The sequence below is a fragment of the Haemaphysalis longicornis genome, unplaced genomic scaffold (assembly GCF_048455015.1).
Source record: "Haemaphysalis longicornis isolate Haplotype H1 unplaced genomic scaffold, Haemaphysalis longicornis Haplotype H1 scaffold_3, whole genome shotgun sequence".
NCBI lineage: Eukaryota > Metazoa > Arthropoda > Arachnida > Ixodida > Ixodidae > Haemaphysalis > Haemaphysalis longicornis.
In genome coordinates this window covers 66900413-66926696 of record NW_027526335.1, presented here as the reverse complement: position 1 = coordinate 66926696, position 26284 = coordinate 66900413, and the positions used below count along the sequence as shown (strand labels likewise).

At 47.7% G+C, this 26284-nt stretch overlaps 1 protein-coding gene across 2 annotated transcripts in view; it reads right to left on the bottom strand.

Annotated features, from left to right (window-relative positions):
• Nucleotides 1-26284, bottom strand: part of LOC144174565 (vascular endothelial growth factor receptor 1-like) — a 111207-nt gene that overhangs the window by 37401 nt on the left and 47522 nt on the right. The window contains exon 1 of one of the 2 annotated variants that reach the window (XM_077703336.1): nucleotides 24285-24798. The exons of the other annotated variant lie outside the window; for it this stretch is intronic. Within the exon in view, the coding sequence (XP_077559462.1) occupies nucleotides 24285-24372 (88 nt within the window). The 5' untranslated portion in view covers nucleotides 24373-24798. Of the gene's footprint in view, nucleotides 1-24284; nucleotides 24799-26284 lie in introns of those variants that run through there. 2 annotated transcript variants of the gene reach the window in all.

Genomic DNA, 26284 nt, shown 5'->3' with positions numbered 1-26284 from the left:
ACTTCTTATTACGTTTCTCTTATAATTACAGATAACTAGGATTTGTAAAGCCGGTCACAAAGAATGGCCACTTTCTTCAAAAAGGCATCCACTGGCAATACACATGTTCCACGAATTTGCATGGTGGCTCTAAGCGGTTTCCCGTCGTTTTCAACATCAACCGTTTCCTGCCTTTTGCAAAATGAAAGGCGCTCCCAGCGCCTTCAAACCATTTAAATCACGCATGCTTGTATGTAATATGTACGCACAGAGCCAGTCATTATTTTGGTCGTTAAAATAAATAAATAAATAAATAAATAAATAAGTAAATAAATAAATAAATAAAGTTGGACAATTAATGCGATAACAATAACAACCGGCCTATATTATGCCCACCGCAGAAGGAAGGCGTCTCGCATATACTTCCAACAGCACCATGTTTCAATACCCGAATCCCTTCTTTGCCTCGAGTTTTCTTAATTCATGATCCATAGATTCCAAGTTACAGCCCGTTTCTTCTAAAGGGGAATTAACCTTGAACTTGTACTTGATATGGCCTATACAATGTCCTCCGCCCGTTTTGATATGTGATCCGCAATTATTTTTCGCCCTAACTCGGCCTCAGCGTGGCAACGAGGAAGACAGAGAATGCACGCGAAGGCCGGGGACCTGGTGAGAAAGGAGCAGAGAGAGCGAAAGAAGGGTAGCCTTGGGAGAGGAGGAAAGGTGGCAGTAATGCTATCCCTCCCGTTGACGGCGAGAACTTTCATCCACGATCTTCTTCAGTACCGTCTTTAAGCACGCTCACGCGACACGCAGAATGTTCCGGCATAAAATGCGCACGAAAATTCCGCGCCTTCACTTGTTGACATGCTGTACTCAAAACATAAGCCCGTCAGCTGCAACACTCTCCGTTTAAACGCCCCTTTATGCTGTTCCCTCCGGTTGTACTTAAACGAATCGTCCCAGAGCTTTCGTTCTCCGGAGTCCCGATTGATTGGCTGAAGTCGGGGCCGGGTCATCCGCTGAGGGAAACAGATTGGCGCCATCGTCAATCACAATTAGTCAAGCGCCCCGCGGCATAGGTCAGTGCGCCCCCATGAAGCTCGGGGTGCCGAATGAAATTTGCACGAAGGCAACGCAGTCACCCGCAACACCGCCAATTCGCAGTACAGTATATATATATATATATATATATATATATATATATATATATATATATATATATATATATATATATATATATATATATATATATATATTACCCGGGATGCACCAAAGTGGCCCGATGCTTTTTCTCCGCCCCCGAGACGGCAGCAATAACTCCTTGATCGTTTGGGCGGGCAATGTGATCCGGTTGGCCATATAAGAGCAAGATGGGTGCGTAGTAAAGGCAAGCCGTGGAGGTTGAACGACGACTACCCCTTCCCTCGGGGTTTCGATCGTTCCGATCTGCGTACATCGTTTGAGCGACTCGTCTCGCTCCGGAGGCGGCGGGGGTGGAGTAGCGGAAGGAGGGGCGGGGGACACAATAGTAACTTAGGTTCGGGTCGTTAGCTTCGGCCTCCACGGTATCATACCAAGCACGCGGCGGCTCCTCGGAAGGCCAAAGAGCTTTACTTCGAAGCACAGCGCGCATCTTATTCCTCTTGTTTCGGTATTTAAGTACAGAATAACATGTTGAAACAGCCGTAACCCTGAGAAAACTGACAGTTTAAAGGGCTGTCAAGGCAGGACTTTTATGAAGGATGCAAGCGGAAGAAGACGGGACAAGAAAATAAGAGAGAGAGAGAGAGAGAGAGAGAGAGAGAGAGAGAGAGAGAGAGAGAGAGAGAGAGAGAGAGAGAGAGAGAGAGAGAGAGAGAGAGAGAGAGAGAGAGAGAGAGAGTAATGGAGGAGGAAGAAAAAGGGTATGCAACAAGTACACCACCAGCTCGTGTGGGCGTTTCGCCCGTCGGACGACTCATTATTCTGGCTGTGTCGTTACGGAAATTATCTTCTGCCTGACTTCTTGCATCGAACGCTGGAGTATCTGCTTTCTGGGAATCGACCCAGGTTTTAATCCTTTGCGTTTGACCATGAATTTAAGCTCTGCTAATCCAAGCTTGTCCACGGTGAAAGTTTTCTGCCCCCTCCCTCCTGCCCCCTTTCGTTTTCTCTTTTTTGTACTCGCGTCGATATAGACAATATGCTGTCTCCCAGCTACGGAAACCCTAGTATTCATTTTGTATACACAGCACGTTTTTAGGTAGATAAACTGTACCGTGCCGCACGGAAACTTGCTGGTATATTTCCGAGAAAGATTGGTCGTATTCCAATGAGGGGATTTTTGCAATTACCGCGAATTTGTTGAGCTCCTACAAGTCACTTCACCGAAGCGCCTCTTTCTTTTTTTTTTTTTTAGCTTACCATTCATTCACCCATCCAGTCTTCGTTCTCGGAAGAAGACAGTAAAGCAAGGTCGCATTAGTGGCCCCGTGTATTTCTATCACTCCATTTTCGTAACGACTACCGTAAGATTGAGAATTTGGTGGCCCAAGTTCCGCATTTGTGAATTTTCTCCTTACTCTCACTTCGGTTGTACCCCCTTATCTGTTTACAACGTTTTTTCTCTCTATTACTTCATTTAATTTGGCACGTGCTCTACTCAATCGCCTATTTTTCATAACAAAAAGTATACAATCACGACATCGTATTTGTGTATCTCGTTATCGTGTTGTAAGCGCTCTGAATACCGGCGCAGACTTTATTTTTCCATCACACTTTTTTATTTTTGTAGTTGAATATCACTTCACAATAATCCTGTGTAGCCTTGCACCACGAACTATTGCTTGCGGATAATCCAGCGAGAAGTTAGAGGCGTCCGAAGCTGCGAGGCTTCCCTCTTAACCTCTCAAGAGGCTACCTAGGTCCCACAATAATATATTAAAACGGTGCCGACGAGCACTCACGCAGACAACCACCCGACATGCTTGCCGACCTCGGTTTTAACTCGCAATGGGCATGCCCTCTATAGCCCGGAGACGCAGACAATTACTTGGCATGCTACCAATTCACCGCCGACCGCGCCGCTATCGGCCAGAGCAGCTTCATTATTTGCTCGAGCGTAAGCCCAAGAGGGAATAGAAAAGCTCGCTCACCTCGTACGCGCCCTGTTTGTTGTTGTTGTTGCTGCTGTTTTTACTGTTATTGTTTCTCGCCGTGTTCCTTTTCCGTGTTACAAAAAAAAATCCCAGTAAACTCTGATCGTGCACCAAATAAAACCTCTAACTCCATAATTTCGGCTTCGAGGTCATCGACACAATTCTTGAAGCTCACTTTGGCCGCTCTTGCTTAAGCTAATTGGCAGCGCTGCCAGCAAAAAGAAAAATAATAAATCCAGGGGCGTTCGGGAACCAACTTTTTTGAGCTGTACTACACTCGTCACCTGCAACGCATGCGAACGCAGTCGGAAAGTGATAAGCCATATACGTTTGTAGTCTACAATTACAAAATTGCGCTCCAGCTCGTTCCGCCATGTTTACCAGTAAAATACTAGATAGTACGAGAACTAACTACTCGCGATTGCGCACCTGGCGCATGCCATCGATGCTGCGCACCGTGTTATCTCGTAGTGTATTCCTTCTACCGGCGCGCATTAACTGGCGGTCATTTGAAATGCTCCATCGCGCTTATCTAGCGCTGCCGCATCTCCGAGGCCATTTTTGTCGTCGCCCCAATCAAGTCGAGTGCGCGTCAGCTGCTGCCGCCCCGGAGACGTGAGCGGGCCAAACGACTGTTGTCGCAAGCTGCGCGTGCCTCGGGGCGAGCGAGGCCGCCGCCGCCGTCGTCTTTCCCGTGGCCGTCGCAAGAGTTCCTGCCGCGCGGCGGCCGCCGGGGCGCTATCGGTCGGCGGCAGGACGCAGCGACGAAGGAAATCCCCCCCCCCCCACCTCCGCACCCCCGCCCGCCCCCCTCGCACATCCGCGGCAGCAGCAATACAAGGAGCCCTGGAGACAGCGTGGCGCTGTGGAAAAGTCCGCGAGGCGAGCAGAACGCCACAGGATACTCGTTCACTGAACACTCGAAAGTTCACAACTATCTAGGCGTAACACTACACCGCAATGATAATAAGACATGATCGATCTACTTGTTATGTTACTTCAACAACCATTCGCGGTAGCTCAGCGGGTAACGTGCTACTGAGAACAAGGCAGATGGTTTGAGTTCTGGCAGCAGCAGCGGTGATTTTCTTCCCAACCAGCGAATTTATGAAATAAACGTTTATTTTCTGAAAGACACTGGCTTAGACTTGGTCTTCGTCATTCCGAGGTACGTCTCCTCACTCCAGGTAACCTATCGCTGCGGATGCCGTCTTCGCCCGGCTCACCAGACTCTTGGAGTAATTTCGTTTTGGGGGACGACAAACTTGAGATACGGCGCAGCTTAGCGTCAGCGAAATAGCTTGTTTCTAACCACTATGTGAATCCCCCACGAGGACACGTCACTGTTGGTGTAAACTGTTTGCTATATTTGCCGATTCCCTGCGTCGAAACGCGTCATTTCATCCCGCTGGCGGTGCGGAGGAGAAGCTTTAATGTTTCAGGCGACATACGACTGCATCATGCTCTCTTAATAATCGCCGCTGGAGGGCTTCACCACAACACTCCGGGTGACCAATCATCGTGACCAAATGTGCAACTTCAGCGAATGACGAGGCCCACCATGCGATTAGAGCAGATTATAGTATCAGCGCTGTGACAACAGCGCAGATACTTCGCAAGCGAAGCATGCAACTACCCGTATTACAAATCAAGCGCTTAAATAGGCGTGTATCTTATCCGCAGGGATCGTGTGTGCGTGGCTTTGAATTTTGAATAACACCGCGAAAGCTCCGCCTGCACAGATCGAGGTTGAAGCTGCGCTCAGCTCAATCCCGCTCCACAGCCGACATCCGCCCCGACCGTTGCCATTCGGAAGGTCAGCGCGGAGGCTTTCGCACTCGTCTTAAGGCCAATGAATGCGCAATTGGTCATACTGAGTGGAAAGTGAAGTTGGGAGACGGAAACTTCCGTACATAGGCCGCTTACGAAAAATCTACGAATCGCGGCAGTCCTGGAATAGGCAGCCTTGATGTCTTCGATGCAAACAATCAACCTTGTTTCCCCTGCTTCAGGACTTACCACACGGCACATAGCCATGGGAAAAGTATCGGTATTCTGGTGTTCACCCTGTTCGTTAGAATACTTAATCCAGTGATATGGGATTACTTATAAGTCTTAGTTGCAATTATTTTTCTTAAGGGCTACGGTTATCCTGGAGCTTTTTCTCTGAACCTCGTAGCATCACGTGCCCGCGGAAACAGTGCGCGCGGGTGTTTTAACAGCACAACTGTTTAAGCTTGTAGTTTCGCCGTATAGCGTTACTAGAAAAAACACAAAGAAAAAGGGTGAGTGCATGTGAGCGTGTGCCTCGTGAGGAGCGCCCTGCGTCGGCCAGACTCGCGCGTGGGCTTGCGCCGCATGAGGAGCTTGCTAAACATGTATACCGAGAAAAAATACCGAGCGCAGGTGAGCGTGAGCCTCGCGAGGCGTCGGCCAGCTCGACTTTCAAGAACACTCTGCCCAGCGTTCGTGGCGCGATCTCTCGCGTGCTGTTCCTTTTACCAGTTCACGTGCGTTCGCGCCCAAACTGGGGTGCATGCACAGTCGCCGAGTTCGCGCTACACAGACGCCGTGTCTGCGAAGTCGCTTTTCGCGGGTTCTGGCGCGTGCTATAACGCGGTCCACTTTCGGGGAGATGTGAAGGCCTGCGGACGAAACAATCCGGGCCTGCCAGTCATGGAGCACATTGAGCGGCAAGTTCGGAAACCCATGCGAGGTGCAAGAGCCGGGTCTTCGACGAAGGAAGAAGGGCTTTTTTTTTTTTAGCTATGTTTCTCCAGCCTCTTACCACTACAGTGCAAGCTGTGCCAATTTTTATTTGTAGTTAAACTGCTCGTAACAATCAATTGTGAGCGCGCTGCATATTTAGTGCGTCGGTGGCAGATGTTGCTTACGGGCGCGAGCAAAGAAAAAAAAATGTAGGGTTAATTTCTGGTTAATGTCTCTATTAAATGCTGTTGGAATGCAACAAAAAAGAACTTCAGTTTAATTTTTCGTAAGAAATTCCTATTATAGCGTTATAAGAGAGTACACATAATTACGATCACAGCTGCAAGACTAATTTCTGGTGATCCGGCTTGGATCATGCAACAAAAGAAAGAAAAGTTTATTTTAGTTTCAACCACGCCAAATTTCCCATTTCTATAAGAGAGGGCATTGACTTTTAAACTCTTCCTATTTTAGTTTCAACCACGCCAAATTTCCCATTTCTATAAGAGAGGGCATTGACTTTTAAACTCTTCCTACGCTTTTCGCGACAGTTTGTCACCAGCCTTTAGCTTTAATGCTACTCTTAGCCCATAGCGCACTGCATGCTCCAGGGAACCTAATGGCCGGACGATAAAATGGTGGATTGACGAGGCCAGTAAGTCTCGCTTTGCAAACGCTGTTTACCACGCCGAGCTCTGACGTCTGTAGAAGCACCACCCCCGAGCCTACACGCTCGTAAAAGCACACGCGACGGTGTAGGAGGACACAGTTTCGAAACAGGTATCAAAATGGCCCCAGAAGGGCCCGTGATGGGTGCCAACAGCAACCCATCATTACCGGCGCAACTGGCTGTACGAGGAAAAATAGCAGAAAAGCATTCGCCTCCTCCTACGACGCCCACAAGGCGTTTTCACGGATCGTCCCCGCTCGTTCAAGGCGATGGGAGGCACGCTGGAAGCGGTTGGCTCAGCGCAATGCATGAGTGCATGAGCAAATAAACACAGAGAAAAACAAACAAACAAAAAATGTGAAAATTTGCATCATTATTAAATGAAAAAATAAGAACAGATCCTCCCGGAAAACAAAGATTTTTAAAAATGTTAAGGAACTAGGCTTCTTTATAACATGCACACACTGCATCGATATGTACCTTCCTTCATTGCATACATGCATAAGAATAAGTTGCCCGACGTGACAGACTCGCGTGTCTTACAGTACAGCCCTTGGATTTTTCCGTAGAGTCTGTGTTTTTTAACTCGTTGTAGACAGCGGCAGTCGAGAGAGAGAAAGTCCAATCGTGCGTTTATTTGGCGCACTCTTTCCTCCCGTATCCCTTAGCTTCTGCCCTACATTTAGCGCAGCCCGTTCTCGCGGCAGCAAAATTTATTCTTCGCCACCATTTTACGAGGTTAGCAACTGCATGTTTTGGGTATCCTCAGAAAATTACCGACGAAATTTACCGATAATGTTTTGAGTTTGGCAAAAACTGTACACAAGCACTCGTTTACGATATGTTTTGCAAAGATAGCGCACTCTATACGTGCGGTTACTTTACGTGGTGATACCACTGCTTGAAAATTAGTCCAGCATCGTTAGCGCGGTTTTATGATCACTACAGGTAACATCCCAACACCAAACGCAGTTATAGTGTAGGCCAGAAAAAAACTCAATGCATTGAATTCTGGAAGAGACCACTCAGGGATTCTGCACTTATACGCAATGTCGTTGCGGAGCTTCTCCTTTCGCCGTGATAACTCCAGCTGCGGCTCTTCTAGTTTCTTGAGGAAGGCGGTGACAACGACGCTGCACCGAGTCTGGAAACCTCTCGACAGATTGAGAACTTTCGCTGAAGCAAAATTTTTGAAACAAAGGAAATGCGCAACGCTTTTTTGTGCATCTTCGCATGTATAAAGGCTGACCTCTCTCTCTCTCTCTCTCTCTCTCTCTCTCTCTCTCTCTCTCTCTCTCTCTCTCTCTCTCTCTCTCTCTCTCTCTCTCTCTCTCTCTCTCTCAATAAAAGGCACGACACCCTGCGGGAGTCGTCTTCTCGCCAGAATGGGAATGGCATCCGCTAAGAAAAATCCCAGCAACTGCGAGACGTACCTCCACAGGTGATAATAAACATCCACGTTGCCCCTATACCCCACAAGATGGACCCTACTCCCCACGCAGGAAGAAGAGAGGCAACAGCGCGACAAACGACGAACTCTCGACAAACGACACAGGGATCCAGACTGCACGGTTTACACCGACACCGAGGACTATGCCAGAAGAGGAGCCATGACCGCCGTGGTTACTTGAACCATGAAACAGATTTCCAGCGTCACTTTACCCCTCACAACCCCTACAAAGGACTAGGAAGCGGCCATTGTTCTGGCCATCTCGCAGATGAATGCGGATACCGTTATTACGGACTCACAACAGGTTTGCCGAAAGTTCCTTCGTGGTAGAATATCCAAGACCGCTCTGGACATCCTGCTGCAAAAGCCACCCAGAAGAACAGTGAAGATTGTTTGGACGCCAGCCCACTCAACCCTCCAGGGCAACACGGCCGCCCATGACATCGCCCGAGATATATCCCGCCAGGCCACACGAGGGTCTTGGTTAGAGACTGCGTATCATTTGGTTACATATCAAGCGATAACCAAAGAATCATCTATCCTCCAGCCTATGAATCTCTAACCAAGGGGCAGCAGCACTGCCTCCGGCTCCTCCAAACAAATGTCTTTTTTCACCCGATCAAACTCCACTTGATTCATCCCACGCTGTGCAAATTCTGCGCTGCCCCCCAGGGAATTCTGTACCACATGGTATGGGAGTGTTCGGGAAACTTCAAGAGTCGCGCACCCTCCCTGTGAGCAGTGGGAGAAGGAGCTTTCCAGCTCCGGTCCCGACTCCCAGCTTCGGCTGGTGGGAAAGTCCGTTGCAGCAGGAGTCTCTAATTGAGTTCTGGACTGAGGATCCCACACCCAATTACGGTGCTCGTAATAAAGTTTACTCTCTCCCTATCTATCTCTATAATATGTTGGGCCACATTTCAGCATGTCTTTCTGGGTGGCTGTGCAGCTAAAGTGCACCAGAAGGGTAGGTGAGGTATTTATACGAAAAAAAACTTTGAGCTGGCCTAGTCTGATTTGAAGAGAAAAAGAATACGCAGAAACGTTATCGTGGGCGGTTCAAATGGAGGCTACATGGTTGGTATGTGCGTCCATCCTCGACTCACCACAAATAGCTTGGCACTGATCCATCAACCCTCTAATTAAAGCAGCAGGCCCGCGTCTGCAGAGAACACGGTACACCCAAGGCCCTGCCACCAAATGGGCGGAATTCCACAAAATGCCCCAAAATAAGATTTCTTGGGGTATTTGAGAAGGTGTAAACCCGTGGACTGAATTCTCAAGCGCAGCCTAACAAACACAACTCGCTTTGCACACGATACTGCGCTTACGAATTACGTCCCCTAGGCTGCGAGTACTTCTTATTTTATTTTTATCCTGTCCAATTTTTTTGCGATTGCGAAAATTGGCTTGAACTACGCAGGACAATGTTCTGGTCAGAGGTATAAATACATCAGGAATGCATGTAAATAAATCCACATTATGCCATTCAGATGTATTCTTACTCAAGCCGCAGTGAAAAAAACAGCTCTGCGGCCTACTAGGAATGCCGTCACCAACATCTGAAAAAAATCATGGTCATGGAAACAGAGTATTATAAGAGTTACGGCGGATCACCGTAATATTGAAAATATTCCTTAAGCAAACGCAACAAAAATACAGCTGGGTGACGTTTGTTCCAAATCGTGTTTAAATCTCCCGCTGAATTAGTCGCGCGCTCCTGATCAGTCCGGCAATGACGAAGACCGGGTGAAGGGTGTGCGTTCAGCATGCAGCAGGTGCAGAGAGCTGTTATTGTTGTTCCACGTCTTATGGCGCATACCCACGCGGGGGATTAGCCAGGAATGGAGCAAGGAGGGGGCTAATTCGGCCGCTCACAACTTAGAAGTCAGTTGGCATCCGTTGGCATCCTGTAACAGCGCGAGTTAGAAGGAAGAATTGGCTAAAAATTGGAAATGGCGGTTGAATTTCAGTAAACATAACCGTAATAATAAAGGCTAACAGGGCAGACGCCTGGTCTCGGACGCATATGCATGAATGGCTGCAGCCACCCCTCTGTGACAATATCCCAGTGATGTGGTCCCTAGCAACAGTGGTACGGCCATGGAGACAGGAAGTCCGATTCGTTGTAATGGCCTGGCAAGGTGACGTTGTCTGATCATTTAAAAACCACGGCAATGTAATGAGAAGTGATCTAGTGTCTCATGTTCACCGCAAATGGCACACGGGGCGGAGGAGGCGAGACCAGACCTGCGCATATAGAAGTTCAGCTGGGGAACCCCACGTCTGAAGTGCAATCATTCGCGCGAAGAAGGTCCCGGCTTCGTCAGCCGCATTCACCACGTGGTCCTCGTACGGAGGCGCTACTAGAGGATTGGCCCTACGCGGCTGTGCCATCGGAAGACGACGACGAAAGGGATGAGGACGATTGCTACTGAATTGCACTGTACACGATTGCATTGTACACACTATAATGGTCTTTGCTTTACAATGCCGTCCAAAACGGCTTTGCACTGCTGGGGACTGGCTGCTCTCTCTCTCTCCTGGGATCCGTTGTCAGTGCGGGGAGAAGCTACGTCGACCCCAGCTGCACTGTTACACCGGCTTTACACCACTGGTGAAAGCTGCGCTAATTCTTTTATACCATCCGCTGTGGACGGTCAACCCAGGATTCTTCCACTCCTAAGGCATGTAAGGTTTCCGCATTAAAATCAAAACGCAACAATAACTTCTAATGCACTGCCTCTGTGTGGAAAGAAACGGCAGTCATTTCGATATGGCGAATGCACTGGGCATGCTGTCCGAGAAAGTGCGCTACCGAAACGCTGCCGTCTACATGCGCAACGAAAACGAGCCTTTTATGCGAAAGCGAAACACGAAGCACGTTGGCAGTTTAGAGTCACCGCCTTGTATACGCAACCACTCGCTGCTTCAATGGAGGTTGCGGCACTGGCGGCAGTTGACGCATTGCTCCCGTCGGGTTCTGGCGAGTGACGAGATTCTGGGGAGTGACGCGGCCTAGGCACGGCAGATTGTTCTCGGGAACGCGTCAGAGGATGTTTCCGCAACAGGAAAGTGCGCGGGGCGCAGAGCGCAACTGCTGCGCAGAAACAACTTCCTCCGGAACAAGACCGTCCCCTCTTCCGGACGGACGGCGTCCCCTCTTCCGGACGGAGAGATTGGGAGCCTGTGCACGTGCGGCGTCCGTAGGAAAAGTTTTGTCTTCTGCGATACGAACGGGGGCAGCGTGTTTAAAGGCGATGTCTCCAAGACGCCAAGAAGCGACACCCCCACAAATGCCTCTCTCTCTCTCTCTCTCTCTCTCTCTCTCTCTCTCTCTCTCTCTCTCTCTCTCTCTCTCTCTCTCTCTCTCTCTCTCTCTCTCTCTCTCTCTCTCTCTCTCTACATATATATATATATATATATATATATATATATATATATATATATATATATATATATATCGATCTATTGATCTATCTATCTATCTATCCACCCGTTGATTCTTTCCGCCAACTCATTCGTCCGATAAGTAACAATATGATGTTGCTTTTATTTTTTTAGTCCACGTGTCAAAATGAACAAAAGCAAGGAGCTCCTCGAACCTGGAACAAACCTTAATGCTACAAGGTCCGCGCGCTTTTGAGATTAGAGCCCCGTGTAGCGCAAAACCTCTGCTAAGCTTTTGAGTTACTCTCCTTCCTTTAACCTCCTCCCACTTTTCCTACCGGAAAAGAAAAAAAAATCAAAGGTAAAATCCCCACGAGCGACGGAACCCACCTCACGAGAAAAGCGGCGACAAAAAGGAAGTTTTTGGCGGAAGCCTACAATCATTTTCACCTCGCCGGTGTTGATTGTGCGCCTTTGTCTTTTGTTTGCCAGTTTCCACCGCGGCCCCGTTCACCGCGCAAAACAAAACGCGGCGTTGCGGCGCTCCTACCGTCTCGTCTTCGCAGAAAACAAAGGCGAGGCATCCCCGCTCAGAAGTTTGCCGAACTCAGAAAGGTGTTGCTGCGGTACAGGCAGCAGAGCCGACTCACATCCCGTACCCCTACCCTTTGCCCAGTAATTCTTTTAAGTCAGACAGCAGTCAGTCGCCTGGTTGTGAGTGCGGATATTTCATGCAAAATCAGGCTATTACGCAAGCACTAAGAAACACAAAAGCAACTGCAGGCTCCATTATTCCACGCAACGTGCTGACTCAGGGGGACACCAACATGAGGCAACGCAATGGTAAACGCAGCGGATATCCAGAAATTAGCGGCCGTGTTCGAACCGAACAGCGTCGCCTGGCTTGAAATGGCGGGAAAAGGCTTCCGTAATCGTTTGCAGTTTTTTCTTTTGTTATTGTCGATGATGATCTTATTTCTGCCAAAATGGCCACGAAGCAAGTCGTGCTTATACGCTAGTACAATGTTTTTAATTAAAACAGGTCGCTTTACACAGCTGCCTAGAGCCGAGCCAGTTCCTTCACTCCTATTGACTTCAACGTATACGTACTTCACGGGGCTTCTCCGTTCGCGTTAAGGCAATTGTTAACAATTGTTTGAACTCTCGTGTTTATACAAAAATACTTATAGTAATCTGACGTTCAGTAATAATGAAAACACACACACACACACACACACACACACACACACACACACACACACACACACACACACACACACACACACACACACACACACACACACACACACACGCACGCACACACACGCACGCACGCACGCACGCACGCGCGCACATGCACACACACACGCCCGCACGCATACGCACACGCGCACGCGGACGCACTCGCACAAGTCAAATAAATCAGTCCGGCTTGCTGCTCTAAAAACAAATCAGAAAGTGCATCGAAAACAAAAGCAGCAAATAGTGGATATACCGTCACAAAGAAGATAAATAAAAATTTGAGGCGTGCTTTCAATCGCTTAGTCAGCCGCTTCCCCCGATGTTTGGATTTTCCGCGCAGTGCGCGTACTCGAAGATGCAAACTGCGTGACACCAGCTTGGAAGGATATGGACATCCTGGATAGAGACGAACCGGACGAATCGCGAACCACCCCTTTGGCCGCAAAGTGGTTCTACGCGGATGCTTTGTATCCCGCCTCATTGCAAACAAACACCGACGACCTACGCCACACCCAACGTCACGCCGTCAGCCAATAACGACAGTAAAGACGAGACCCTGCGTATAAAACTAAGCTCTGTAGCTGCTTACAACAGCGCAGTAGAACAAGCTGTATCCTGCACCAAGCATTTCCGACAAGAATGACGTTATCGCACACTCGTTTTTCCTCATTGTGTAAACTGTGTTCGCATACCATACCGGTAGTCTTCCTTTCCGTAAAACTTGTTTGAAATTGTGTTCATCTGCTCACTTAAACCTAATTCTTTTACCATTTTTATTTATTTCAAAGTGAACTCCGCGAATTAACTGTCTTGACTAATCCTTCGCCAAGGTGAATCCTTTTATTTTGGAACGGTTTAGCATGCCAGTGTGCACCCCCTAAAACGTATGGGCCAGCCAACAATTCTTTGAGTGAGTGAGTGAGTGAGTGGGTGAGTGAGTGAGTGAGTGAGTGAGTGAGTGAGTGAGTGAGTGAGTGAGTGAGTGAGTGAGTGAGTGAGTGAGTGAGTGAGTGAGTGAGTGAGTGAGTGAGTGAGTGAGTGAGTGGTGGGAGGGAGGGAGGAAGTGAGTATCATAGTGCCAGTTAAATACAATTCCGCGTTTTTATCCCACCTTTGGCTGCCTGTGTATTTGAAAGAGTTAACGCACATTTTACAACCCCGAACTAACCATCGACATGGAGAAAAATCAGAAAAAACAAATGATATAATTTCTTTTAAGGTACTTGTGATTGCACAATTTACAACCGTTTCTCAGTGCGATACTCCCGCGATTATACAATCCCATGCGACGGCATCGTAATCTAGATTGGCCTCATCACCATAAATCCAGCAAAGTGGGGCTCATTCGCTCGCCTCCCTGTTATAAACGATGGCCTGTGGCAAGATATGTGCGCTGTTCTTGTGCATAGCTGGGAAAATGAGGTGCCGGAGAGGAAGGACTCGACATCCCTCGCTGGAGACTAGGATGGTCCAGTTCGCCAACAGGGACGTCCATAACAAGCGGGCAATTGGGAGTCAAATACGTAGACGCTTGTGGAGCACAGACCGTTTCCGCGAAATAAATACGCTAGCAAACCTACGTTACACAATTCCACAGAAATCTATAGCCCTGGAGAAAAACAGGTTTGGGATATGTAGAGCGTGGATATGTGGTCCAAAGGTGCCAAGGTTAAGGACCGCAGAAAAAAGTATCAGTTTGCAAATCAACGAACGGAAATCTTCTTTCCGGCGGTTTTCTTCGAACGTTTGGCCAAAGGCGGGAAAACTCAAGTGCGCGGTTTTTCCCGCAATGAACGGGTTTCTTTTTTGTTGATAGTTTTGTGAGTTCACTCCATTTGTTTCCTATTTAATACCCGTGCAAATCCGAAACACAAGTGAATAAACTAGCTCTTTTTATTCTTTCTGAATCAAGTACCACAAGGGAAGCCAAAGAACTTGAGTAACTTATTGTTTTTCTGAAAGCGTATATTAACTAACAGTGACTGTGGACAACATTTCCGGCCGCGAAAAGCTATTAAAAAGAATATTTTACTTTCACCAGTGTAAAATACTTCATAAATAAAAGGACGCCTTGCCTTTTCTGGGGAAAAAAATCCTCGAATGCATTAAATACCAAATTGAACATTCTGATTGCAAAATCAAGCCCGCAAGCAAGCGGACAAGCAAGCAAACAAGCCCGCCTTCCTGGCGAGTGGCGCAGAATGTAGCCGACGGCCGAGTGGGTACGTGCGGGTCGAGGGCAGTGTTCTTTCCCTGGCACCAGATTACTCCCCACATAATCGGGCAGCGGCCTGTTTGCAACCGCCAGTTTTTTCCCGGCTGCTGTCTCCAATTGATGCAAGACTTACAAACCAACATCGACTATATTCGCGCGCCTCCTGTACTCACAACAGTTACGTGAAACTTGAATACAATACCCTGCAGTCATATAAATCATCAAGGGTTTGTGGCCAAGTCGTCAATAAAAAAAAATTTGCTGGCCGAGCGCAATTATAATACCGCTTCGGAAGAAGTAAGTCGGCAGTTTGATCCACAGCACTAACGTATGCATTATATTTTAAAGCGAAAGTTCTACTACGCCATGTATCGCAATGTCATTCGTCGCGTCGCGAAGACCTTGAGCCACCGGAGAGCAGGTGTGACGTCGATCCACGTGATCCGCCTCGGGCAGGTGTCGCAGCTGAGCTCGCCCGGAGCCTCGCCGCTGCGGTACCACGTGACTAGGCGAGAGGGAAGCGGCTGCTTCGCCTGCGCTTGGTCGCTCAGTCTCGCCATGGATAGCGCTCCGGCTGGGCCGTTTGTGCGTGGGCTTCAACGCAAGCCGCAGGCTGACTCCAGTAAAGCCTAACTCTTTACAACCTGCCGCTGTGGCTCAGTGGCTCAGGCGTTGTGCTGCTGAGCCCAAGGATGCGGGTTCGGTTCCGGGCCGTGGTGGCCCCTTTACAGATGGAGGAGAAAAGACAAAACGCCAGTGTGTCGAAATTTCGGAGCAAGTTAAAGATCTCCAAGTGGTCAAAATTAACCCGACAGCTCCACTATGGCACGCCTCAAGTTCCGGGTGTAGCTTCGGCGCGTTAAATCCCACACTCAATCAACCACAATCGCATAGTCTGTCTTTGCAAATAAAACCATGCCAAGCAGACCTTTCGCTCGCGATAACTAGGTTCAAGAGTGTTAATACTGACCCTTTTTTTTTCAATCCTGTCCTGAACGTTCCCACGCACGCCCACGCACACGCACGCGCAAAAATATGCAGTCATATTGCGTGCTGCTGAATGCCTCTCATGCCCAATAGTCACTTGTGCTTTTGTTAACCAAGTATTGCCTCAGGCGTATTGTATCAGTGCTGCGGCTTACACCATGTTTGACGAGTGTGCTAGACGCGGAACGAGACCGCTTTCTTTCGTGAGCGAGGCGAAAGTGCGCGAATGCAGCTCCTGTATGTGCGGGGGCCACGCAAGCGGCAGTGCCTCGTCATGCAAGAGCGCGCCGACAATCTCTAGCACCTTGATCGTACGAGAGGCAGGCGTCGGCGGGGCCGCCCGAGGTGGCATATACATTGCATTTCGACGCCGACGTTGCCACACGACCAGAACACGGCCGACCTCGCAGTTTTTTTGCCCGCGCGGCTGCCGCCATACGCGGCAAGGACACCAGCTACGCGGCCAAGCGGAAATGCGAGTGTTCTCCGCTGACCTTCGACTTCAAGGTCGCCGCCTACCTTGGAGACAAGTGCGGGGGAGACGGAAATGAAAACTATTTGCCCTACAGTGTGCAAAGGCTCTTTGTTTGGTGGTGGACTTGGAACGAGACCGACCGGTTCACGGCAGGCTCGTTTGTGATGGGGTGCAGCCCAGGTTTATAATTTACAGCGGGAGCGGTGAATGACACTTTTTGCGTATCCTTCGGGATTGTGTCCTCCAGACGAATAACTATGCGCGACGAAACCTACTTCAGAGGGAAAGCTAACTTGGAGTCGTGTTTCAGTAAACCCAACTTTAGCCATGATCCCTCGGTCGGGTGTCGTGAACTGTCATGTGTACGGTCGTACGTGCGTCCATAGTCGATATGCCTCCGTTCGCGCGTCCAGAATCCCGTCCGTGTGCTCATGACCAACATGGATCCGTAACGTACATGTACCTGCGTCTGTAACAGACACACCCTTGGTTATCGCAGTCCTCCACGTAACCAGATAACTTCAAGGCGGTATATACGTAGCCGGAAAACTTTGGGAGAGGCTTTCATCCTGAAGTGGACACAACCATGATGATGATTAGAGGCTAGATTTTCAGGAATTAAAAAAAGCGTGTTTTAGGCGAAAAAATATGCATACGAAACACGGTTAGGTGTCCAACGTCGGTAATATAGACACCATAAATTTTAACATAAATGCAAATAACTGCAAACGAAGAGGTGCGCTACGACCGAGAAACAAATTGTAATTGTTACAAACAATTACATGATGATGGCACAAAGGCGCCAACACTTGAATCTAGCCTTTCGATTGTCTAATAAAACTGCTAAACTAATGGCGATCCATTGGCTTCATTCAACGAGCGCAGTGCTGAAATCCATGTTCAATGGCCACTGTCGCTTGCTCGGGTGTCGTATGTAGTAAAACAGGCATGAAAAAGAATACTTGATAGCTGGGAATACTGACTAAACAAGCGCTACCTAACGTCTGACTTGCGGAATTTAATTACGACGCAAACGAACCAGACAAAAATAATATACGCAATAGGGTGCACGATCCACGATCAAGTAATTGATACACTCTTACATGAGGACTGCTAGGTACAATTCTAGCAATTTTATCATGCACAACTATATCCGGATTGAACCATCAAGACGTCTCAACACTAAAATACACCTCTACACACTTGAAGAGCGTGTTTCAAAAGGTGTTAAGTGCCCATCAGCGGTTTGCGTAAGGAAATGCAGCTGCACTCTTATGTTTCCCCGTCGGCTCTTCAATGTGGGAGTGATGTGCTAGCAAAGGCATGTTCGGTGCTCAACCGTTGCGTGAAAATGCCGCTGGATTTGAGTATGCTTCTAGAAACGAGACTGCAACTGCTCATGTTTGAAGCAATCTGTTTGGAGGACACGAGGAACGTAGTCTAAGAATCACTGAGAAAACTGTGGAAACAATAGCAAACTAACACCATCGTTAGATTTTTCATTCAAACTTGTGCCTCTTGTTGCTGAGAATGAACGTCCCATTCTTCCGGTGCTAGCGGTTCTTTCCCGGTAGTTGGTTGAACTGTATGACTAGGTTGAACCCTATATAGAGTCTTGAACAGCCAATGCTGCCCGGAAACGTGAATAACCATCTCAAACTCCACCCGAAAGTGAAACTTGAGGACAAATAGTGTTCATGTAGGTGCCGATATAAAAATAGGCATTGAAAGCAGGCATTTACAGCCATTTATGGGCATGTAGGTATAAACGCCAAAATGGGCATTTATAAACACTATAAAAACACCATAAAAGCCTTTCTTAACCTCTAATTCGCACTTGTATATCAAAATGGCACGATAAGAGGGCAAGGAACAGAATAGGCATTTGCCTAAAATTTGGTCTCTAATGATGATGATAATATGCGGTTTAACCGTTTTATAGCACCGGTCTCTTCTTGAATTTTCGCGCGTAACGGGTGCAGTGTTGCACCTATGAAAACTTTTTCTTATGCCGTAGGGCAATCTCCTGCAGTGCATTTCGAGAGCGAGTGTGAATTTCGAGAAGCCTAACGCCTAACACCGGACTAAGTTACACGTCGTAAACGGAGCGTATGCAGAGTAGGCAGATGTAGATTCAGTGCGCCCAAAGGGCCCCTCAAATCGTTCGCGAGTGCAGCCTTCACTTGTCACTGTGCCGAGGACAGAACGAAGTTGAACACCCTGAAATGTTACCTTGCCTACCCAAAGGATAGCGAGCCGTACAGCTTTTCTTCTGCCTTCTTTACGTCAGGGCATATCTGGTTGGGCGTGCTGCTGGTGTCTTCGAAATCCCGTAACCCAAGGCTGTCGTTCGAATCAATTCTCTTCTGCGTTGCTTCCCCACCTCCAAAAAAAAAAAAAAAAAAAGGTATATTGTGACTGGTCTTTCAAGCGAACAAAAAATAAGAATAACGCGCTCAGCCGAAATCGTTCGACAAAACTGAGTCATCAACTGTATTCTAGCAAAAGTACAGGACGCAGGTGAAATTCAGCGCCGTATTAAAGGGGTAAGGCCTCTGGAGCGTTGAACCCTCTTAGGAGCGCTTTTCGCATGTGTGATGCCTACTACTTGGCACCTGAGGAATCTACGTTGCGTGGTCTGCTGCCTCGTAGACACCAGAAAAAAGTTCTCGCCCTGTGGGTTTTTCCCGGCACGGTAAAAGCAGAAAAACACTCTTCCATATTAATGAATCCTTAGCATTCGCACCGCTCCACCCAGCGTGCTACGCAATGCAGCAGGGGAGACCTCAAACTCGGATGCTTGCAATCGAGGAAATAATGGTTATAGTTAGGTGACGGTAAAATATGCGGTGTTCTGATTATTTAAGTTCGAACCTGTCTTTATAGCTTTAGCTCTCTCGAAATATTCCAAAGAAATGATACTCTCAGCCATCGACCCCAGTAAGAATGCGTAACAACTGAAATCATGAGATAACGCGACGAAGATGTGCAGCGTGTTGTGGTTAGAACCGGCATTAGTGCAATGACCACAGTCCTTAAATGTGCCCCGAACGTCTTCATTACCCCTTGCACTTTCCCTGCAAAACCAGCCACCATGCCTGGCATAGAACCCGACAGCCTGTACCCAGCAGAATGAGGTTCTAACAATATTCGTCAGGCTCGCATCGATGGAAGCTCATAGAAATCAATCAATAAGTCAGTCAGTCAGTCAGTCAATCAATCAATGATTGATTGTAGGGTTTAACGCGCCGACGCAACGCAGGCGATGAGGCGCGCCGTAGTGGAGGGCTACGGATTAGTTTCGACCACCTGGGGATCTTTAACGTGCGCCGAAATCTCAAACACACGGGCGTTTTTGCTTTTCGCCTTCATCAGAAAAGCGGCCGCCGCGGCCGGGAATCGAACCCGCGACCTCGTGCTCAGCAGCGCAACGCCTTAGCCACTGAGCCACCGCGGCGGTTCAATCAATCAATCAATCAATCAATCAATCAATCAATCAATCAATCAATCAATCAATCAATCAATCAATCAAAAAGGTTATTTCAGTCTCCACTGACAGAGTGGTGTGGAAAGAAAAACTAGTGAAAGTACGCTGCTTGACGGGCCTTTCTACCATTGCAGCCTTATCGCGCCTCCGTGCCACTCTCACTGGAATCGCTAGACTAGCAATCGATTCGGTGGAAATATAGGGGTCCTGGGATGAAGTATCGGTACAGCGAACTCCTGGGATGAAGTATGGATACAGCGAACTTCCCTGAAAATATGTATAATTTTATTTTTAAAAAAGCATTAAGATATTGTGAGTTGTTGATTCTTCCGAAGGGAAAAGGTTTGGGCGTGTTGGTTCATAGCCACACAGAAAACAAGGAAGGAAGGAATAGTATAGGAAAGGCAGGGAGGAAAGCGCAGTTATAAACAAAAAGCGTTGTTGTCTGTCGCTTGTCCTGTCCACGCCTCGTCCTCTGTTGTTTATAACTGCGCTTGTTTTCTTTATGTCACTTCTTGAGTAAGCGTATACTGTTTTGCCTCAGTGTAGATTGCGTGCTTTTTGTTGGCATGTTTTTATTTTGGTTAGCTCTGTCGCTATGTCGTTCATGTGCATTTAAGACCCGCCGTTTTGTTATTGCCTGATTTTTCCGTGTTCATGACGCAACTTCCGTCATACCTTGTGCTTGTTTATTTTTTTATCAACGCATCACACCAGGTAAAATTTACCTATATTACCATTTTTGACTTCGTACCAGCATGGTGCTTTAGTGTACTTTAGCACGTGCCTATATTGGAATGTTTGCACGCAGTCCCACGTTTTTATTGCACTTGTCTTACAGTTCGGTTTGAGCCGATTTGTGCAGCGTACGCTTTAACGCGGAGGTCAAGCTCACGCGCAGTTAAATTGTTTTTATTCCGTAGTATTTGGCGAAGCACGCCTTCAAGAGCACCTGTCCCTTGACTTTTTGTGCACGTAAGAAGAAATTTCATCCCAGAGCGGGGAAAATAAAAACATGGCAGTATGGCAACGCTCACTTTGGCAGCATTAGTACCACCCCTCCTCTATAACCCTCACTTCATTTGTAAGGAGCAGAAGGCATGGTCGTGCATGACTGCGAACCTTTTTGTGGGTGTCGAAAAAAAAAAGTCTATAGAATGCACGGACGGTATGCAGACCGTCTAGCTTATTCGAGCTGTTTTTGTAATGATGAATCATTACTCTGGTGTATGCCAAGGCTTTATCAAAAGTCATTGTATTCTATTTCATATCCGCTCCCGTTCCGATCCGATAGTTTTAATTACAATACCCTGTGAACCGTCATTTCCTGCGGCTGCTGTTATTCAGGCATTTTCGCACCTGAGTTTTTCGGTGCTTGATTAAGTATTCGGAAGCAGGACCATGGAACAATTACTATCACAATCCAATAGTAAATGATAGACACATTCAATAGACGATCGATAGATAATTTGTGAAGGGGTTGCGAAAAATTGTTTGTAGACATTCTAGCTCTGCGCAAACAAATCGCTCAGTATGTTTTATTGATTTCTTCTGTTGCGCTCACGGGCGAGCCCGGAGCAACATGTATCGCATGCACCAACCTATACCTCGTCAAATAAATATGGCGGGTTAGTTCCCAATGAAAACTTCTTGAAATTTCCAGGCTCAGCAAAGTATATTGTGCCGCCGCGAAAACAAAAAGGCTGGCCTCTTTGCAGAGCGCCCACAAAACCCAGTTTTGTGTGTGAGCGTGTGTTTGTGAAAGCGGCCTATAGCTTTGAGCGGTTTTGTGGTCCGGACCTGACCACCATTCCTGCCCAGTAAATTCCGGAAACCCCTTCAATAAGACGCCCATTCGCTCTTTTCGCCACGTCTTTCGTGGGTGTCTGGCATCGAATCTTTATATATTTGTTTAGGTACGTCTAAGGTCATCTGTTCAAGCAGTTATTTGCACCGGCGTCTGAAGCTAAAGAAAACTGTCAATCGCATCATCCCAAGGGTCGTAAGCTGAAACTGCGTCCTGAAGCGGCCCCGCGAATGAAGGAGGGCCTTAAATCAAGTAAAAATGTGCAAGATAAGCCATAAAATCCCTAAACCCTTCGGGACAGGTAGTCACTTGGCGTCTATATATCCTTCATTTCCTTGGCAGTAAAAAATAGAAACACAGTCTTTACGACTGCCGCAGGGAATTACGCGTGGCTTTGAAGAAATCGCGAGGCCGAAGAACTGCTGGGGAAGCAATCAGTCACCAAAGCTTGTGGACGGACTTTCTTGCTTCTTAACTGCTCCGGGCTTTTGTCTTCCCCGGAACAAGTTTTGAAGGCTTCTTAGAACAGGACGCCGATCACACATGCCGATTACCTCGAATCTAACGCACGTTAAATAGGACCTGTTTTGCAGTTCCAAACTTCCAAGTGAATGTTATTGACGCCAAGTATTCCTGCAACACCTTCATTCAAAAGAATTCTTAGAGTGATCCGGTTATTAACACATTCTGGCAGATGCAACTGGAAGCATAATGAAGGGCCTAAATACCTTTTCAGTCACTGGGATCGCATTTAGGTGCACACAAACAACCAGCAAAGTCTCTTAATTTGTTACTCTTTACAAACGAACGTGATGATTTGGATACCACGGATTCTATATAATTGTTGTGTTTTACTACAATTATCTGCCGCTGTATTCCGAAGGTTAGAAGCAAACAACTCAGACACGTCAGCATTATAGAAGAGCGACTAAGCGCACTGAACACGAGATGATGGAGAAAGCTTACAAAGGTGCACAGGTAACGGCGTTGAAATGGGATTGCTCGACATAAAACGAGCGTGCTTGGGACCATTGAAGCAGCCGGAATTTCATCACGAGTAAAGGCTACCATCAGCTTCGTGAATATACATGCGCACACGTGTTTTCTTTTAACCATAGCGGGAGAGGAAGGGAAAGAGGGCATTAATCCCGCTCAACAATCTCTGGGCATACCGATGACACAATCCGTGAGAATAGGCCATACTTCCACTTGCGCGTTTAATGTGCTTCTTGTAGGATGCATAAGATTGTACTCAACTGAAACAAGAAATATCGAACTTGCGTGCATATGTATGTATGTATGTATGTGTGGGTATGTTTTATGTATGTTATATATATATATATATATATATATATATATATATATATATATATATATATATATATATATATATATATATATATATATATAATGGAGCAATTAATTTCGCGTAAAGGGTGTCTGGTTAATATGCCGCCATAGCATGTCTTGTGAGGTCCTGTCCTCTACAATGACCACGTGACCTGTTTACGTTGCAATAAAATTAATGTTTTTTTTTTCTTAGTATCCGACAACATCGCTACATAGCTTTTATTTTCCTGCCATCTTACGGCGCACTTTTTTTTCCTGATACGCAGTGGAATTTGAAAAGACACATTGTTAGCTACGTCCTAATAAAAAATGCACATATGCCCCTCCCCTTGAAGTTTGATTTTAATCATAAACAACAAAGCGCTCGCTTCGTTCATAAGTAGCAAAAAAAATGAAGAAAAGAGACTTCTCCGTGATACTCAGCTTAACTTTTTACGAGCTGATTGTCTTGCTTTTTGAACGCAACCGGAGCCTGAAAAAGGGTGTTTCTCAAGCTTTGCCGAGGTACCCACGTCGGAGGCGTGAAGTGAATGCATTGATGGTCGCGTTGGCTCTCGAGTGGTTTAGTCAAATATAGGCAGCGTACACGGGCTTTCTTAAAGAGCGCTCGCCATGAATGGCCAGAAATAAAATCCCTAACGGACGTGGTGTGTGGCTGTGAATGGCATTGTAGTGTTATCTCATGTATGGTCAAACAATAGAAACCAACATAGCTGTGCTTGAGCACATTTCGCGCTGACTGTGTGGCGCTAACTTTTGTAGGGGTGTTGTGAATCGACTTTCTTTGTACTGGAGGCCTGATTCAGAAACTTGTCAAAAAATTGTCTGCCATTTTAATGACTTTTTATAGTAGATTGGAGCGGGATCAAACGTTCATTTTCCCACCTCCTTCCAATCCGTGTAGGATGGAGTCAGACGTTAAAGCCAGCGACGATTGTTGAATCTGGCTGAACGACAATTAACGACAAAGCAGCGTGATAAATGTTTCGACCAATCATGATACAAAGGAAACAAGCAAACTACCCGAACAGCATGTTCTCAAATTCACTCCACCTACACTTAAAACGTCGGACCGAATCAGCCTGCGTGTGAAACGAGGTACGAAGCTAGGTTTTCATGACAGCCTCTCTACCCCTAATCTCAAACATTCGCTTAAAAATACTGCTTCTTCAAAATACTATTTACAGAATACGTAAATATCACCCGGCTGTCACCACAATGCTTAGGAGCGTAGATCAAAACCACGAAAGGTGCGTTTTGATGTCAAGCAAGTTCACACCTCTTTACGGTAGGTTGGGAAGCAGCAATAAGCGTCCTTACAAATTTTCCCGCTTATCTGACTGAACAAACTAAACAAAAAGCAACGAAAGCAACGTCACTCACCAGCGTACATCCAGCAGAGAAGCACCGCATACAGAACTGCACATTCCCACCAGATCCGGCGATCCAGCCACGCTGCCCTTCGTGTCATGCTCGCTGGCTTTGGCAACGAATAACTTGTACGCGCAACGCCCACTCGAGTTGACGCGCAGAAGCAACAAAAACAAAAGCAGTCAACAGGGACAACCACGCCGATGTCGCTCCACCATTGGAGAAGAGTAAAGTCACGTCGTTGAGCAAACGCTGCGGGGCACAGACGGACCCCGCATGTCAAGTCACTAATCCGTAAAGTCGGTCGATCTCACTAAGCCGATCCAACGACAAGCCGCGTGGCGCCTCTACGTCATGTGCGTACGGACACGCAGATCTGCGAGGCGAGGAACGACTGTGCGTGCGCGCGTCGACCACGTCGCGGCGGCAACTGAAATATCACCACCGCACCAAGCGCATCTCGGCGACGCTTGCCATCGCTGAAGCCACCACCGTTCGCGCGCGACCAGGCCCCGCAGAGACACCGGAACTTCCTCCGGCGATGCAAACGAAAAACGAAGGAGCCAAATGAAAAACGACGCGTTTCTCCCTTTCTTTCCTTCTTCTACGTCACCGGGACTTTATAAGGACAGGATTCGGTGGAAAGGAGGAAAGGTGTTGCTGCATCCTCCGGGTGGCAGCCGCCGTTCACTTCTCGCGACGCGTTATTTTTTTACCGTCACCCAATTATTTTTTTTTCTGGCTCCCTTCCCAACGCGTGGCGGAGACGTCAGTAGAGGCGGTTCGCCGTGGGCCTGTCCCGGAGATTCAACGTAAACTTCTTTCCCCCTCTGGAGAACCCCTCCGTCTCTCTCTCTCTCTCTCTCTCCTCTCGAGACCGAGTGTACACGCTTGCTATTCTGTACGCGTTTTGCGTTGCGTAAGAGACCTGCATAGCGGCCGGCTACTGCGGGTCCCGCTCAGTCGAGGGGCAGTGGGAGAGGGCAGCTGCCCCCCAAAACACACGTCCTGCCGGACGCCGCTGACGCGTGACGGCAACGGTGTACTACGTCGACGGCACCGCCTCCACGGCCACAACCACCGAAGGGACCGGCGGCCAAATAACCACGTGTGACACGCTGGAAAGCGGCTTGGTACACCGCTGCCGTGATTTGAACCGCTCCGTGCCCGCTTTTCCGCTGCGAGTGAGTGACGGCTAGCCGGCCGTGAGCTATGCGGACGCCCTGCCGTCAGTTCGTCAACGCTGGGTTGCTGAAACTGGGCTTTCCATAGCCTCTTAATTTTATTTTCCCCCGTTTCCATTGACCACGGACTGCACTATGTAATGAATAAAGGCAAGGGGAAGTCCGATGGGATGTTCGCTCAGGTTGAGAAAAACAAGCTCGACCTGTGTCAAGTACCGAAGAGCAACTTTTCTCCTTCGATATTTCTTTTTTTATTATTTCATGCGCCGGGAAAGCTAAATTCCGTTGAATTGCAAGTATGCGGTCGCTGTTATCTTGGGTGGCCGAGGTGCCGCATAAATGTGTACAAATCGGGAGAGACGGCCGGGGAGGCAAAGAGGTCAAGTGTGGGTTTGTACGTCGAATCACGAGTGTTTATCTGGCGTTGGCGGGTGATCTGGTGGTGTGGATTCACTCGGTCGCCCGCCAAGTCAGTCGGAATGGACAGAAAACAGTCGTCGTCTTCAGAATTATGCAGTAAACTAAAGGGCGGCCGAACACTGAATAAGAAAGTTTTTGAAAGTTTCTACTATTCATTTAGGATGCGGAGTTTGGGTAAGGGAGGGGATTGTAATCGTACATGGAGTAGTCGAAGGTATAGTGGATGGCGCCGCCAGGAAGCCAACGTTAATTGTCGTAATTGTCACCGTTGTCTTCGTCGAAGCATAATGAGCCAGTGGCCAAAACAATAATTGTCACTGCCATCGCGTCTTCGCGTAAAAAAATCTTCGCCATTTATCCCGTCTTAATCGTCTTAGTCGATGCAGAGAGATTTATCAAAAACCCAAC